Source organism: Danio aesculapii, chromosome 5, assembly GCF_903798145.1.
Source record: "Danio aesculapii chromosome 5, fDanAes4.1, whole genome shotgun sequence".
In the NCBI taxonomy this organism is placed as follows: Eukaryota; Metazoa; Chordata; class Actinopteri; order Cypriniformes; family Danionidae; genus Danio; species Danio aesculapii.
The window spans coordinates 69833297-69849905 of NC_079439.1; the positions used below are offsets into that span (position 1 = coordinate 69833297).

Below are 16609 nucleotides of genomic sequence, written 5' to 3' on the forward strand. Positions count from 1 at the left end.
TCGCCAGACTCGAACCCCGTCGTCGTGGTCTCTGCATCTCAAGTCCACCAACATACATGGCGAGCTACTAAACAAACTGGTAACAGTAATTAAGCAGTCCATACTGCTGTCATACCGCCACGTAGTGTTCATTTTAAAGACGAAATGCAGCCTTACGTACCTCTGACTACATAATTCGTGATCTCCTGAAATGTATATAAGGCTGCATTTTCAGAATGAGCCTATGCTGCAATAAGGTGCGTGTAAAAGGATTTTGCCAACCTATCATGATCATCTCTCAGCATTAGTCTGCTTCATATGAGCAGTGTTTGTGCGATTGCTACATAGCTATATACAGTATGATATTTTGATTTAATTTAGTACACTATCTGCTTAGAATATACACTCACCGGCCACTTTATTAGGTACACCTTACTAGTACTCTGTTGGATCCCCTTTTGCCTTCGGAACTGCTTTAATCCTTCGAGGCAAAGATTGAACAAGTTACTGGAAATATTCCTCAGAGATTTTGCTCCTTATTGATATGATAGCATCGCACAGTTGCTGCAGATTTGTCGGCTGCACATCCATGATGCCAATCTCCCGTTCCACCACATCCCAAAGGTGCTCTATTGGATTGAGGTTTGGTGACTGTGCAGGCCATTTGAGTACAGTGAACTCATTGTCATGTTCAAAAAAACCAGTCTGAGATGATTCGCGCTTTATGACATGGCACGTTATTCCAGTAGATCAGCAGTTTCTGAAATACTCAGACCAGCTCGTCTGACACCAACAATCATGCCACAGTCAAAGTCACTTAAATCTCCTTTCTTTCCCATTCTGACGCTTGGTTTGAATTGCAGCAGATCGTCTTGACCATGTCTACATGCCTAAATGCATTGAGTTACTGCCATGTGATTGGCTAATACAAATTGTGTGAGTAGTTGGACATGTGTACCTAATAAAGTGGCCGGTAAGTGTATAAAGCAAGGCATTATTTACTGGATCAGAGCCAGTGTATAAATGACACAACATATGGTGAATTCTCCAACCTTCCACTTGTGCGACCGTCTCGTAACTCCGTACCGGCTCTTCCCTTCCTGAGAGGAACACAAACACACACACACATATCAGTCTGTTTGCAACACTTACATTAACATACTTGGTGCTCTGGATCAGCGTTGCGGTGTTATAACTCACCCTGTGAACCTATACTGTCTCGACTTCGGTCCTGATAAAAGATAGAAAGAATATAGAGTAGAATCAATGCATGTTAACTAGCAATCGACTGTTTTCAACATTCACTTAAGAGCAAAATTTGGCATTCCTTTAATATACTTAAAGGGATAGTTCACACACAAAATTAAAATTTACTCATCCTAAATGATGAAGATATTTTCATTTTTGGATACACTGTCCCTTTAAATGTGATCCGAATGTAATGTTTTGTCCACATACTTGCATATTATTACTAAATAATTATTACTATTACTAAATGACTAAAATATTATAACTAGGTTAATTAGGTTAACTAGGCAGGTTAGAGTAATTAGGCAAGTTATTGTATAACGATGGTTTGTTTTGTAGACTATTGAAAAAAATATAGCTTAAAGTGGCTAATATTTTGACCTTAAAATGGCTTTTAAAAAATTTAAAAACTGCTTTTATTCTAGCCGAAATAAAACAAATAAGACTTTCTCCAGAAGAAAAAATATTATCAGACATACTATGAAAATTTCCTTGCTCTTAAACATCATATTTTTTTTAACAAGAAAAAAAATCCAAAGGGGGGCTAATAATTCTAACTTCAACCGTATATGAAATAAAATAAAATAATAATAATGAATTGTATTTATGACGCACTTTTCTTAAACTTAAAGCCCACAAGATATACAGTAACAAATAGAAATGCGGAGAAATATTACTGTTAAGGTGTGCACTAAAAGTGTGCATACAATGCCATTGAACACACTAATTTTTCGAGCACTTTTCTGTAGTTTTGGTCATTTTTCAGTAATTTAGGTAACCCTCAAGTGAAATTCTCTAAAGAAATGCACATTTTTTGTAGATATGCATGTGGATATTTTCTTTTTTGCAAGATTTTCTCTGCAAATGCTCCATTATTAAATACCCAAAACTATAGCATGACCAGAAATGAGGATTTTTGTTGTTGTTTTGAAGCACATCACATCAACATCACATTGACTGCACAGCCTTTACTTGACTTTTAATGATGTTGCAGCAACACTAATAAGCTACCTGTCTTTGATATGAAGGATATGAAGACCCTGTGGAGAGTATGGGAGTATGTGCTGAATGCATGCGTGTGTGTGTGTGTGTGTGTGTGTGTGTGTGTGTGTGTGTGTGTTGTGATCTGTATGTACAGCAGGAGCCCTACAGGCAGTACAAGCTCTCAATGCCCAGGGGTTTCAATGCTTTCATTAAACAGCTCCTTGATAGAGTCCCACGGGCAGCAAACACACACACACACAGACACAGCAGTGCTGCTCTGAACCATCACAACTGATTACAGAGAAGCCAAACAAACCTCACAGGAGCAGAGCCAAATGTTTCTGGAGGAACTTCAAGAAAAGCTGCTGAACTGTATTTTAGACTCTAACTCTTGTGTGTTTTAGACTCTAAGTGCTCTCTTTTAACGATCTAGTCGCAAAGTTTAAAGTGCATGGCGCAAAAGCATTCAAGGCATGTCTGAAGGAGGGAAAAATATGCCCCGGCGCATGAACTAACAGGGTTGTGCTTATTCTCTTAATGAGTTATGGGTGTGTTTTGAGCATAACGTGCATTAAACCAATCAGAGTCTCATCTCCTATTCCCTTTAAGGGTGCTTTCACACCTGCCTTCAGGGGCGTAGCAACCGGGGGGGGGGGGGGGGGGGGGGGGGGGGGGGGGGGGGGGTGGGGGGGGGGATGGGGGGGGGGGATCCATCCCCCTCACTTTTAGAGACAGATCATTTAGAAACAGGTAAATAATAACTATATGAACGTATGATCTCATACAGCCGTCCCCCCCACTTTTAAAATGTCTGCTACACCACTGCCTGCCTTATTTAGTTAGGTCGAATCGCACTAGAGTTCTTTTCCCTCTTGGTGTGGTTCGTTTGGGCAGGTCTGAATGTAGCAATCGCACTCGAGTGCGCACCAAAAAAGCATACCGAGACCTTTCAAACAAACCCTGAGCGGTTCATTTGTGGTGAGAACATGATCCGAGCTAAAACCGACTCAACCGCAAAAAGTACAGCGGCTTTTGGACTAATCCAGCTGCCGTAGTCTGATGCGATGTCCCATCTTATGAGGTGTAGAGGAAAAATATTTGTTGACAGCGCTTTACTAATAATTTTAAACAGAGAGAGAGAGAGGGGGAAAAACATTACCTGATGGATCGTTAGTAGCATTTACGGAAGATGACCATGTTGCAGTTTAGCTAAATTAATTCACGCCTCCTCTTAACGCCTTCACCATTCGCAATGCATTAAAACATTGTTTTCCAGCCGCAGCTGCGCTTCATTCTCGAAATGGAGAGCTTATCTAAAGTGATGTATACAAACTATATAGTATACTAAGAGCAGGGATACAATCAGCCAGTGCAGCGACATTTTGTGTCTGCCGGTTTGTTTACTTGTGGGAGTTTCATTGGCATTTTCCCCGCATATTAATTCCGAACAATCGAAAAGCAGTTTAGGAAATACGTTCAATATCATCTGGCCAATGAGAGATGTGGATTTTGTCACATGACTGCATTTTGGTTCTTTTCAACTGGTTCGGACCAAAGCGATCAGTGTGGTGTGAAAAGGACCCAAAACAGCAGAAAAATGCTAAAATGTATCATTTGTTGCCCTTGGTCCGTACCAAATGAACCGAAAACACCCTAAGAGTCAATTATGTCATGCCATGGTGCATTTGCTATTTACATGGCAGACTTTGTAAGTGGAGTAACTGAACGCTCCACTAGCGGGAAAACAGTTAAACAGATCTGCAGCGTGAGGATAAAGAACGAGCCTCCTCCGTTCGACCTCTTTACTTTACTTTTACTTTACTCCTTTACTTTACTCCTTTACTTTAGTGGATAAGGAAACGGTGTTGTACACACTGCACTGAAGACATCCATTAATCTACATATTTAATTTCATTTGTTAAGAGCAAATTTTGTTTCAAAACTATTTCTAAATTCAGTTCTAATTTCCAGCAAACCAATAAATGAAAAATAATAACAAAGTGCGGTCTAGAGTTACATCCAGACACACATCCTGTTCTTATGCCCCATATGGTGATGCAGACATCTCCAAAACCCGACAGGAGGACAAATCTAAACTTTTATTTGTTAAACAATATATAAATATGCAGATAATAAATAATACTGCTAATAATAACAACATTATACAAATGCAAACTGTCATCAATAAACAGATAAAAGCCTCCGATATGAGGCATGGAGAAAGAGATCTTTATATTTATGTAGAAAATTATCATTTTTGTAACATTTGAATCCTTTATTGTTTTTATATGTAAAGATATTTGTGTATTGCTGTACATCCTGTGTGTATTAAGCAATGTGTAGGTGTTTGGACCATCATAGATGCATATCTAATGCACTCTGCGCTGGACTTTAGACCTGCTTTCAGTTGGTCAATTGTGCAGTCTATTTCAGTTCCTCAAAATAGCAACACACCAACAATGAGCCTTAACACACCTCCTTTATAGCCCGACACACTCATGAGTCCACAAAATGGTGCAAATGGATTTGCTATTTAACCAACATGGAGCAAAATGTGGAAATTAGTGTTGCGCTGGTCTGAATATAGCAACAAATCACAGCAAAAACGTCTTGGCACCTTATTGCGCCGGGTGTATGATAGGGCCCTAACTCTTGTGTGTTTCAGACTTGAACTCTTGTGTGTTTCAGAGATGAGAACTTACCCTTTCTTTAGACTTCAGCCGCGTCCACTCTTTCCTCTCCACCCTGAAACAGATATCAGTTTTGAATGAATGACATGACATATGGAGAAAATTTAGATTTAGTATTAACTGAGCCCATTGGCTACACAGTTTACATGGACATCAGTAATCGAATGATTTGCCTTAATCTGAATAAGATAATAATAAGCTTAAGGTGCTTAAATGAGCTGCTTTTTGACTGTTCCTTTTGTGTTCCAGTTGTACATGTTATATTACCAGTGGTGGAAAGAGTACTGAAAAACCTCTCAAGTAAAAGTACCATTACTTACCCAAAAATGTAGTGCGAGTAGAGTAAAAGTATCTGTTGTAAATATTACTCAAAGTATGAGTGAAAAGTAGACCTTTCAGAAGTACTCAAGAGTTGTGAGTAGTACACGGTGAAAAGTTGATGCGTTTACATGCAATTTGTGTGTGTGTGTGTGTGTGTGTGTGTGTGTGTGTGTGTGTGTGTGTGTGTGTGTAAACGTAACATTCTGTAGTGCATTTAGTAATTGTTTAAGACTATTTGACTATTTCAGGCATCATACAGTAAACATCCGCCATCTTCTCATCGGTGACATGCATATAAACATTGCGGTTAAAGATTTTGGACATCTTAGACACGTTTAATGCTTCGAAACGGTTTGCTGCAATTATAAATCACCATGTCTTCAGGTTATGACGCGATTTACTTTCTATGTGCTATTTGATTGGGCAGGAATCACAGGACTGATTTTTCTACTTAGCCAATCCCCATAGACAAGAAAAAATGAAGTAGTGACAGCAGGTTGAAGTAAAATACTGGAGTGAAAGTACCAATACTGCACTAAAAATGTCCTCAAGGGAAAGTAAAAGAGCACATTTTTAAAATTACTACATAGTAAATTACAATTTGTTACTTTACAGCAATGGTCCTCAACCAATGGGCCGTGGACCCACGAACTGCCAAAGAATGGATCCGCAACCCGTTTGTCAACAAATCAGGTGAATCCACCATGGCTTTGAAAGAAGATCAACTGATGGAGATCTCAAAAGACGGCGACCTTCTAGGGGCTGTTCGCATATCGCAGGTTCTCACAAGTTAGTTTTTCCAATGGAGGTGCGCTCGCACCTTCCAGCCAGACCCAGTTGAATGAATCCTGCGAGTGCACAGCACGTGACAAGAATTGACCGCTCAGCTTCAGTTTGTATGCAATATACACATTTCGGTAGACTAATTATCTCAGACAAACACAGAACAGCCAAACACTGCAGCGCTTTTCTCCATAAATAAAACTTGTATCAGAGTGGCAGCAATGTTTTGTCAGCTTGTCATCCTCTGAGAAAACGATTGATGGTCGCCTAGCAACCTACAGTCTACGAAACACTGCCCCCCAACCCCCCAGGTCCGCGGTGAAATTGTCAAGCGTTGACTGGTCCGCGGTGATAAAAATGTTGCTTTGTATATTACATCCCAGCAAACAATTTTGTGTTTAATAGACGTCTAATAGACATCTACACAGCCCGCTTGGCTAAAACAAGGCCAAAAACTAGACTAGTCATCAAATAGACAGATTAGACAGACTTTATATATGCGCAGTCATTCATTTCTGTTCATTTGATGACTAGTCTAATTTTGGCCAATTCTTAGACGTCTATTAGATTTTCACTGACAGCCCAACTTTAGCCTTGTTTTAGCCAAGATGACTATGTTTAGACGTCTATTAGATGCCTATCACAGTTTCTTCCAACTGCTTACACACGTTTTCAAAACAATGTCTCCTTTTTTCAAAACTCTACACACACTTCTCAAAACTGCACACACACAATGCAAAATGCCTCACATCTTCTTCAAAATGTAACACTGCATTCAAAATGCCATAAACACACGTCAGAATGAAGCATTTCCATCAAACTGCCAACAAGTCTTTCATAATATAGCACATTAGGATATAGCATGTAAACACGGTTGTTCCAAATCTAAAGCTCGGTGCTCTTTAGGCTTATATCCACATTTCAGTGCAATGTTTTACAGTGACAGTAATCTGCTGAGAGGAGTGACATGTAAAATGTAAAAAAGAGAACATATGTAAAGCAAAGTATGTTCTTTAAAATACAGTAAACAGCACAATTATGTGTGAAGGGAGTCTCGGGGGGAGGAAAGCATCCATTGTCTGGAAAAGCGTCATGTGGGCGTAGGGTTGGCCATCATACACTTTACAGCGCTAGGCTCAGAAGAATTCCTCTATTCTTTTTTAGAGGAATTTAGGATTTAGAAAAGGAGAAAATGGCGTAGGTACAAAACTACAAATTATGGATGGGTGGAAAAGCATTTTTTGGGGACCAGAACAGCCCAGTGTCCCATCACCTTTGGCTTATACTAGAGTAAAGCAGTGATTGGTTAGTGACCAGTTAAGAAAGTAGTGTTTCCACATTTGAGCAGTGTCACTCATCTGCCGTTCATCAGTGTCACTAAATTATAAAAGTGTGTATGGAAAGAATCGTCAATGCACCGTGATGCACTGAGATATCGAATTGAACCGAATCGATGGCATGATAATCGTAACCGAACCGAACCGTGAGACTAGTGTAGGTCCACAGCTCTACTTTGCTTCATTTTTTCCTCAGATAAATGCAGATCTACAGATCAGAATGACAGAGTAATCTGTTTCATTATGATGTGAGGGACGAGGGATCTTTAGTGACATTACACTGCTGTCAGTAGAGCTTTAGTCAAGAGTTTCTCCCTGAACTGTCTTTTAAAGTGACAGCAGAGAGATGTGTGTGTGTGTGTGTGTGTATAAACCTCTCTGGAGCGCGTCCTTCTGACAGTGTGTGTGAACGAGAGAGAGAGTAAAGCTAAAAACTTCTGCAAGACGCATCGATATGATTTTGTTGAAGGACAACAGAGGAGAAAAAGACACACACACACACACACACACACACACACACACACACACACACACACACACACACACACACACACACACACACACACACACACACACACACACACACACACACACAGAGAGAGATACAAAAACACAAAGAGACACATAAACACACACACAAATGCACACTGACACACACACACACACACACATACACAAATACACAGATACACACTGACAAAGATATACACTCTCACAAATAAAATACACACAGACACACAAACACACACAGATGCACACTCACACAGAGACACACACACACACACGCACGCACGCACGCATGCACACGCACACACACACACACACACACACACACAAAGACACACAATCACGTAAAGACACACCTAGCGACACACACAGACACACACCACAAAAAGATGCAACACACACTCACAGAGAGACACTCACACAGACACACACAATCACACACACACACACACGCACACACACACGCACACACACACACACACACACACACACACACATAAAGAAACACACACAGATACAAAAACACAAAGAGACACATAAACACACACACAAATGCCCACTGACACACACACACATCTACGCACATCCACACACAAATACACACAAACAGATACACACTGACAAAGATATACACTCTCACAAATAAAATACACACAGAGACACACAAATACACATTATACACACAATCACATACAGAAACACACAGACACACACACAGACACACACACACATTATACACACAATCACATACAGAAACACACACACACACACACACACACACATTATACACACAATCACATACAGAAACACACAGACACACACACACACAGACACACACAGACACACACACATACACACACACGCACACACCTCCTCTTGCTGGGGATGAAGCCGACCTCCTCCTCGTCCCCCTGAGGACTGACTCTGCAGGCCTGCCACCACTCCTCATCTGCACAGTCCAGCACATGCAGCACATCCCCAAACCTGAAGCCCACCGCCTGACTCAGGAAACCACAGTCTGCAGTCTTATCATAGTCAAACAGAGCCCTGCGAAGACACACACACACACACACACAGAAAAACATCAAAGAGTCACACTCAAAGCAGAGACAGTCCTTTCATTTCTGCCCGCTCTCATTCTCACTCATTGACCGTGAGTGTTCAGCATGCAGCTCTCCTGTCACCTGTTTCTTTGTCAAATATTTCTCAAATGATGTTTAACAGAGGAAGGACTTTTTCACAGGATTTCCTTTAATATTTGACCCAAGCTGGAAAAAAGTATAATAACCAAAACAGACTCAGAAAAACAAATACTATAGACTCAATGTCAGAAATTCAACAATCAAACGTAAAATAACATGTATTTAATAATAGCGGGGGGTGTCACGGTGGGGCAGTGGGTAGCACCATCACGTGGGTTTCCTCCAGGTGCTCCGGTTTCCCCAACAAGTCCAAAGACATGTGCTATAAGTGAACTGGGTAAGCTAAAATTGGCCGTAGTAGTGTATGAGTGTGTGTGTGAATGAGTGTGTATAGGTGTTCCCCAGTGATTGGTTGCAGCTGGAAGGGCATCCGCTGCGTAAAACATATGCTGGATAAGTTGGCGGTTCATTCCGCTGTGGCGACCCATGATTTATAAAAGGTATATATAATAAATGAATAATGATAGCGGGCAGCACTGTGGCTCAGTGGTTAACACTTTGGCCTCACAGCAAGAAGGTCGCTGATTCGAGCCCCAGCTAGGCCAGTTGGCATTTCTATGTGGAGTTTGCATGTTCTCCCCGTGTTGGCGTGTTTGTTTCCTCCGGGTGCTCCGGTTTCCCCCACAGTCCAAACACATGCGCTGTAGGTTGTATATGGCCGTAGTGTATATGTGTGAATGAGAGTGTATGGGTGTTTCCCAGTACTGGGTTGCAGCTGGGAGGGCATCCGCTGCATAAAACATATTCTGGAATAGTTGGCGGTTCATTCCGCTGTGGAAATGAATGAATGAATGAATGAATATATATATATATATATATATATATATATATATATATATATATATATATATATATATATATATATATATATTTATTTATTTATTTTATATATATGTTTTTGTTTTTTTTCGGGGTTTTCACCTTTAATTGATAAGACATAAGAGAGAATTGAGAGGAAAGCATGGGGAGCAGAGATAGGGAAAGGATCAGCATAGGACCTCAAGGCGGGAATCAAACTCGGGTCACCATGAGTGCATGTGTCGACGCACTAACCACTACACCAATGATGCCGACTGAATGAAAATGTAATAATATATTTATCTTTTAATCTTTAATAAATAATCTAATCCTGTGATGTGACTGTAGCTGATACACACATTGATGCTCATATGATATGTAGTTCAGCTCTACTATTTACTGTGTGTTCCTTTGAAAAGAATGCTGTAGTGTGCTTCTGTTTCACAAGGGAATGTGTGTAAAAATGCATGGCGTACTGCACGCATATGCATTCTGCTGAGCATCAGGCCAGTACTCTACTCCATCAAAAGCAGTAGAGTGTAAAGATAGCAGTAAATTATGCAAAAGAAGAGCATGATAATGGAAATAATAATGGATATGTACTTGTGACGCCTACATTAGTGTGTGAACCGACAGGTCAGAGCTCCATCTGTATAGAGCTTTCAAAACAGAAGAGCTGCTGATGGATGTGTGTGTGTGCTCTTGATTATCTTAGTAAACCCTGACAATGTTGGGACCGACAGTGGTGCCAAAGAGGGAAATAAATTATTACAGTGTATATGCAGGAGTTATAGAGGTAAATTTAATACCTCTTAAGACCTTTTTTAAAGGGGTGGTCCACTATGGTATCATATTTTAAACTTTAGTTCATGTGTAAGGCGGTTGTGTGAACATAAACAACATCTCTGAATGTAAGACGCTCAAAGTTCAATGCAAAGGGAGACATTGGCTTTTACAGAGTTAGCTTAGCAAAGCCTACAGCGAACAAAGTTTGGGGACTAAGTGTTTGATTATTGCGGTCGCCGGATTTTCAATTATTTACAATGTTTTCTCACAGGACCCTACTGAAAAAACTGCTTAAACCAGCCTAGGCTGGTTGGCTGGTTTTAGTTGGTTGACCAGCCTGGTTTTAGAGGGGTTTTGGCCACTTCCAGGCTGGTTTCCAGCCATTTCCAGCCTGGTCTGGCTCGGAGATGACCAGCTAAAACCAGCTTGACTAGCCTAGCCAGGCTGGGAGCCCAGTCAAAACCAGCTATGTCCAGCTTAAACCAGGCTGGTCAAGCTGGTTTTAGACGGTTTTAGCTGGTCATTTTCCAGCATGACCAGCTAAGACCAGGCTGGAAATGGCCGGAAACCAGCCTGGAAATGGCTAAAACCCCTCTAAAACCAGGCAGGTCAACCAGCTAAAACCAGCCAACCAGCCTAGGCTGGTTTAAGCTGGATTTTTCAGCAGGGGAACATACAATAAATAAGTTACTGGCGAGTTACTGATGTGCATTAATGTTATATGTACAGTATTTATCTTTTAAAAAGCGTGAATCTCATGCGACAGTACAAAGCAGTATTGCTGCTACAGCATATTTCAGACATATGAACATATTGGATATTTAAGTGGAGCAAAGCCACACCACACACAACTTGATCTTCCATTGTTAAATGAATTTGATAAGAAGTGTGCAACATTTTCACGCTAGAAGGCATGTTTTATGCAGGAATGTAACTGATATGATATGCAACGGCTCCTTTAAATACAAGATCAATGTAGCGAATTTCGACACTCTCGCCGCCAGAGCTGAAGGCAGACAGCGTTGTCGACAGGGCGGCCAGAGCAACCTTTGACGCTCTCGCAGCTTTCGGTGTGAACGCACAGTAACTGTATTCACACAGCAGAGACAAAGCTTGTGCTAGTAGTAGAGGCGTGGCGATTCCTGGTGACATGAAGCTGATCCACAAATCACAGCACATTATGTTAGCTGACCAATCAGAGCCTCTTGAGGGCGGGCTTTTCAGAGGAACTAGGAAATATGACAGTCATTCTCTTGTTAGTTGAGTAACTGTATATAATCAAAGATATATGAAAAATATCGTGATTTTCTACAAGGGAAGCATGGACACACATTGTTTTTCATCTAAAAGCTTTAAAAATACACTCTGGACCACCCCTTTAAGACTCTTTCCATACATTTCAGATCTCATCACACATGTACATAATAAATATATATAATACACACACATATATTTTGTTTAGAGCTTAAATTCCGATTATGGGTCACCATAGTTGGCCACATGTCACGACTTTCACTCTTTTCGCTTTCACTATTGTGATAATACTATACATCACGATGAGAGCTTCAGCAGTTATTGCAGAATAAAATCTGACAAAATAAAAAATCTGCAGAATAAAATCTGACAAATCTGATTTCATCTTATGCCTAGTCTGTGTGTGTGTGTGTGTGTGTGTGTTTACCTGATATAAAATCCTCGTTTGGGGTTGCTCCGTAATGTGGTGGTTCCAGAGCCCATACTGCTGTTCATCAGCTGCTCTCTGAGGTCATGGATTTTGGCCTCAAACCGACTGTACTCTGCAAAAACAAACAAACAAACACAACCAGGCGTTCAATAATAATATAAAATCCTACATAATTAACTTAACTGTTCATTAACATTTCATGTCTTTTCATGCTTTGTTGGAAAAAAATAAGTTACATTTATTAGGCAATTAAATTCAGTGTGTAGGGTTTTTCTGCCAGGTGTGTGTGTGTGAGATTCAAGGATGTTAATAGTATTATCAGATGTTTTTGTTGTTGTTTTTGTGAGGACGGTGAGAAAAACAACTTGTAAATCAAACTATGTGAGATGTTTTCATATTAAAAAAAAATATAAATGTATATTCACAGTTGAAGACAAAATTATTAGGTGATGTTTTACAAAGCAAGGACATTTTCACAGTCTTTCCTATTATATTTATTCTTCTGCGCTTATGTTAGTCTGTTTTTATTATTCCAGAGGTTTCCATAATCCTGGACCAGGCCGTATCCTGAGCAGCTGCTGTGGTGGTCATGGAGGAGTGGAGAGCATGTGACTGATTACTGTAAGGCCCCAGTGACAGACGATGACAGACGAGTCTTCGCATTGATCCTGAAGGGACAACCTGTACAGCAGCCGGTGACCTCTCCTGCTGTAGCTTCACCACAATGGACGTCCAGCTTTCTCCAGCCTCCGGCGCCTAGACTGCAACTCTGCACAAGAAGTTTGGCCAGAGGAGAAATGGTCGTGCCCAACTGAGCCTGGTTTCCCTCAAGGTTTTTTATCTTTCACTTTCGTCAATTGGTGAAGTTTTTCCTCGCTGTTGTCGCCACTGGCTTGCTTGGTTTGGGACTTGTGGAGCTGCGCATCGATGGATTTGCTCTTCAGTTTTTGGACTCTCAGCAGTGAATATTAAAGCACACTGAACTGAACTAAACTTCAACACTGAAAACTGGACTGACAGTTTCAATTTACTATAATCTTCTATGTGAAGCTGCTTTGACACAATCTACATTGTAGAAGCGCTATACAAATAAAGATGAATTTTAGTATTTAAAAAAATGTTTAAGGTCAATATTAATATCCCCTTTAAGATTATATTTTATTCTGATTGGCTACAGAACAAAAAATAACTGGGTTAACAAACAATAATAGTCCAATAACTTGCCTAATTAACCTAATTTACCTAATTAAACCTTTAAATCACTTTAAGCTGAATATTAGTATCTCGCAAAATAAATAGTAAAATATTATTTAGTCATCATGACAAAGACAAAAAAAAATGTTCTTAGCTATTATAATTATTGTAATGTGTTTAATATTGAATAAGAATCAACATTTTACAAGAGGGCTAACATAATTTTGCCTTCATGCTGTTGATATAAATGTGTATAAAAATGCTGAATGCTTTCTCCAAGGTTTTCATTTAAATGTGCAGGATTTTGACACCCAGTGGTTGAACTAGGTATTGCACCCCTGCATCAAAACACACGCAAGCACAGGTTGCCAGACTGACGACATCAACAGAAGTGTGCTTAAAGTTGAGCCTAAAGGTTGATTTCAGTTGTGATCTAAATAAAAGCAACGGCACACAATAGGAATATTTACCACATAGCTTTTGTCCAAACCAACACCTGAAATGTATATTTTAGAAACGGCTTCTATTTCTCACAGGTGAACAACAGAAAACTAACAAGGTTTACCTCAGGTACCTCACATGTGCTTTATTCAGTGTTTAATGTTAATAATGTGAGTTTGAATGCCATTTTACATGACATTTATTGCCATACTACTGAAAGCAGCAGCAGATGGTTCACCTCATGTCTGGAAAATAAAATAAACCGTTCCAAATTGAAGTTCAGAACTGTGACTCAGTGATTCAGCATCTACATTTAATAATGTTAAAGAGGTTTAATATGTATTAGATTATAAACCTTACCATTTCACTGGAGTGCAGTGAGTGCACTATTCTGTGTTTCTGAATGGCTGCATTTACATTTCTGTCGTGTTTTGTCTGGTGCAAACAGCTAAATTGCTTATCACTGCAAATCTCATCACGTAGCGTGTAGTTAGGACTAGGGGTGTCAAAATTATTTGTTTCTTCGGTGCACCGCGATGCAGACACGTACAATTCGGTATCGGTTTAGTAATAATCATAACTGGTTATTATGTACTGACGTCATTTATCTCATATGCGCTCTGTCGCGAGGGAGGCAAACGTGGCTATTTACAACACTACAGGCGCCAACTACTTAATTTCACTGTGTGTGTGTTTTCTGGAAAGTCTTTCACTGGCACTTACAGCAGAAGCCCCTATTTCACTGCGATTGAGGGAATGAAAGTACTCCATTTCTCTCTCTCTCTCTCTCACTGTGGCCCATTTCACCTGCTGGCGTGACTTTTCCTGCCCTCTCTTTTCCTCTCGGCTGTATGCATTCCCGCGGCTGTACCTGTGCATTGTCGCGGGACCCGACTAGATTTCATGCGGCGCAGGAATAAATTTCCGAATAAAAGCGCGGGAGCGGTCGGTAACTGGTGTAATTTTAACAGGAGTGGGCGGTCTCACAATATCGCTCCCGAGCAAGCGAGCAAGCAAGCGCGCGAGGCGTGTGTGTGTTTGTGTGTGAATGCACGTGTGTGTGTGTGTGTGTGTGTGTGTTTGGTGCTGTCTATGTTTGTGTATGTGTGTGAATGAGAGACAGTGTGGTGCTGTGTGTCCATGTGTGTGTGTGTGTTTATACAGACAGCTTGTTATAGCCATCCCCCAAAATATAACACTGTGTATGGAAAGCATCGTCAATGCACCGAAATATCGAATTGAACTGAATCGATGGCATGATAATCGTAACCGAACCGAACCGTGAGACCAGTGCAAGTTCACACCTCTAGTTAGGACACAGGGTAACAATGTAACCTAATGTTTACATTCGTAATATTTACATTATTTGCTAATTAATAACATCATGTGGAAATCTGAATCCACGTCTCATTTGGGAGTCTGCTACTGTCCACTTTGAGAGCCTTCCTGACTGAATGAATGAAATATTCGGCAGCCCGGGATGCTGTAATATAATTGGCTAAAGTGGCATTGGGCAGGTTAAAAGAAACCAAACAAAGACAGCCGTTCCGGCACGTAACTCGTATTTTCAAAGCAGAATATTTGACTTCAGCATTGTTTTTCAGATACACAAGAATGTTAACTTGGCATGTTTCTTAATAGCTGCAAACATATTATGGTGTTAAAGAGACTAAAACTTACAGCACCTTTAAGATTAGGGTTAGGAGAGGGAATGTTCAGGTAGTATAGTATATAATAATGTGTGTGGAAAGAGTTGATTCAACATGTTTGTGTGTGTGTGTGTGTGTGTGTGTGTTCTGACCTTCTGGTCTGTACTGAGCGATGATGGTTACGGTTTGTCCTGCGTTCTTTAAGGCAGCTGCTGCTTGTTCATGTGTAGCCGCTCGTAGATCTACACCATTCACCTGACAAACATCAACATCATCAGAATCACACAATACAATCACAACTCATCATCACTGCTGAACTACACGCACAGCGAGGCATTCAACACTATTATTAAAGGGACAGTTCACCCAGTAATTCAAATACTGTCATCATTTCCTCATCCTCCACTCGTTCAAAACCAGTTTGCATTTCTTTCTTATGTTGAACACGAAGGAACATATACTGAAGAATGTTAGAAAAGGCATCACGGTGGCTCAGTGGTTAGCACTGCGGCCTTACAGCAACAAGGTCACTGGTTCGAGTCCCAGCTGTGTCAGTAGGCATTTCTGTGTGGATTTGCATGTTCTTCCCATGTTGGTGTGGGTTTCCTCTGGGTGCTCCGGGTTTCCCCCGCAGTCCAAACACATGTGCTATAGGGGAATTGATGAACTAAATTGGCCGTAGTGTATGAGTGTGTGTGCGTGAATGTGAGAGTGTATGGGTGTTTCCCAGTACTGGGTTGCCGCTGGAACGGCATCAACTGCGTAAAACATATGCTGGAATAGTTGCTGGTTCATTCCGCTGTGGTGAAACCTGATAAATAAGGGACTAAGGGGAATGAATAAACATTTAGAATCACTTGAGTGTGAGGAAATGATGAGGAAATGCTTATTTTGTGTGTGTGTGTGTGTGTGTCCTTGCGTGTTCTCACACTCAGGATCTGGTCTCCTTTGCGCAGTTCTCCGCTCAGGTCTGCAGGTCCTCCTGCCAGGATGAAGGAGATGAAGA

The 16609-nt window shown here is 40.7% G+C and overlaps 1 protein-coding gene across 4 annotated transcripts in view; it reads right to left on the reverse strand.

The window, feature by feature from the left end:
* The window catches only part of LOC130229819 (disks large homolog 4), a 275300-nt gene that overhangs the window by 11595 nt on the left and 247096 nt on the right, over nt 1-16609 (reverse strand). For all 4 annotated transcript variants that reach the window (XM_056458812.1, XM_056458813.1, XM_056458811.1 and 1 more), the window contains 7 exons: nt 16533-16609; nt 15756-15858; nt 12317-12431; nt 8720-8896; nt 4914-4956; nt 1180-1210; nt 1032-1079 (listed from right to left, as the gene is read on the reverse strand). The exon at nt 16533-16609 is cut by the window's right edge and continues 80 nt beyond it. In XM_056458812.1, the coding sequence (XP_056314787.1) occupies nt 1032-1079; nt 1180-1210; nt 4914-4956; nt 8720-8896; nt 12317-12431; nt 15756-15858; nt 16533-16609 (594 nt within the window). The remainder of the gene's footprint in view (nt 1-1031; nt 1080-1179; nt 1211-4913; nt 4957-8719; nt 8897-12316; nt 12432-15755; nt 15859-16532) is intronic.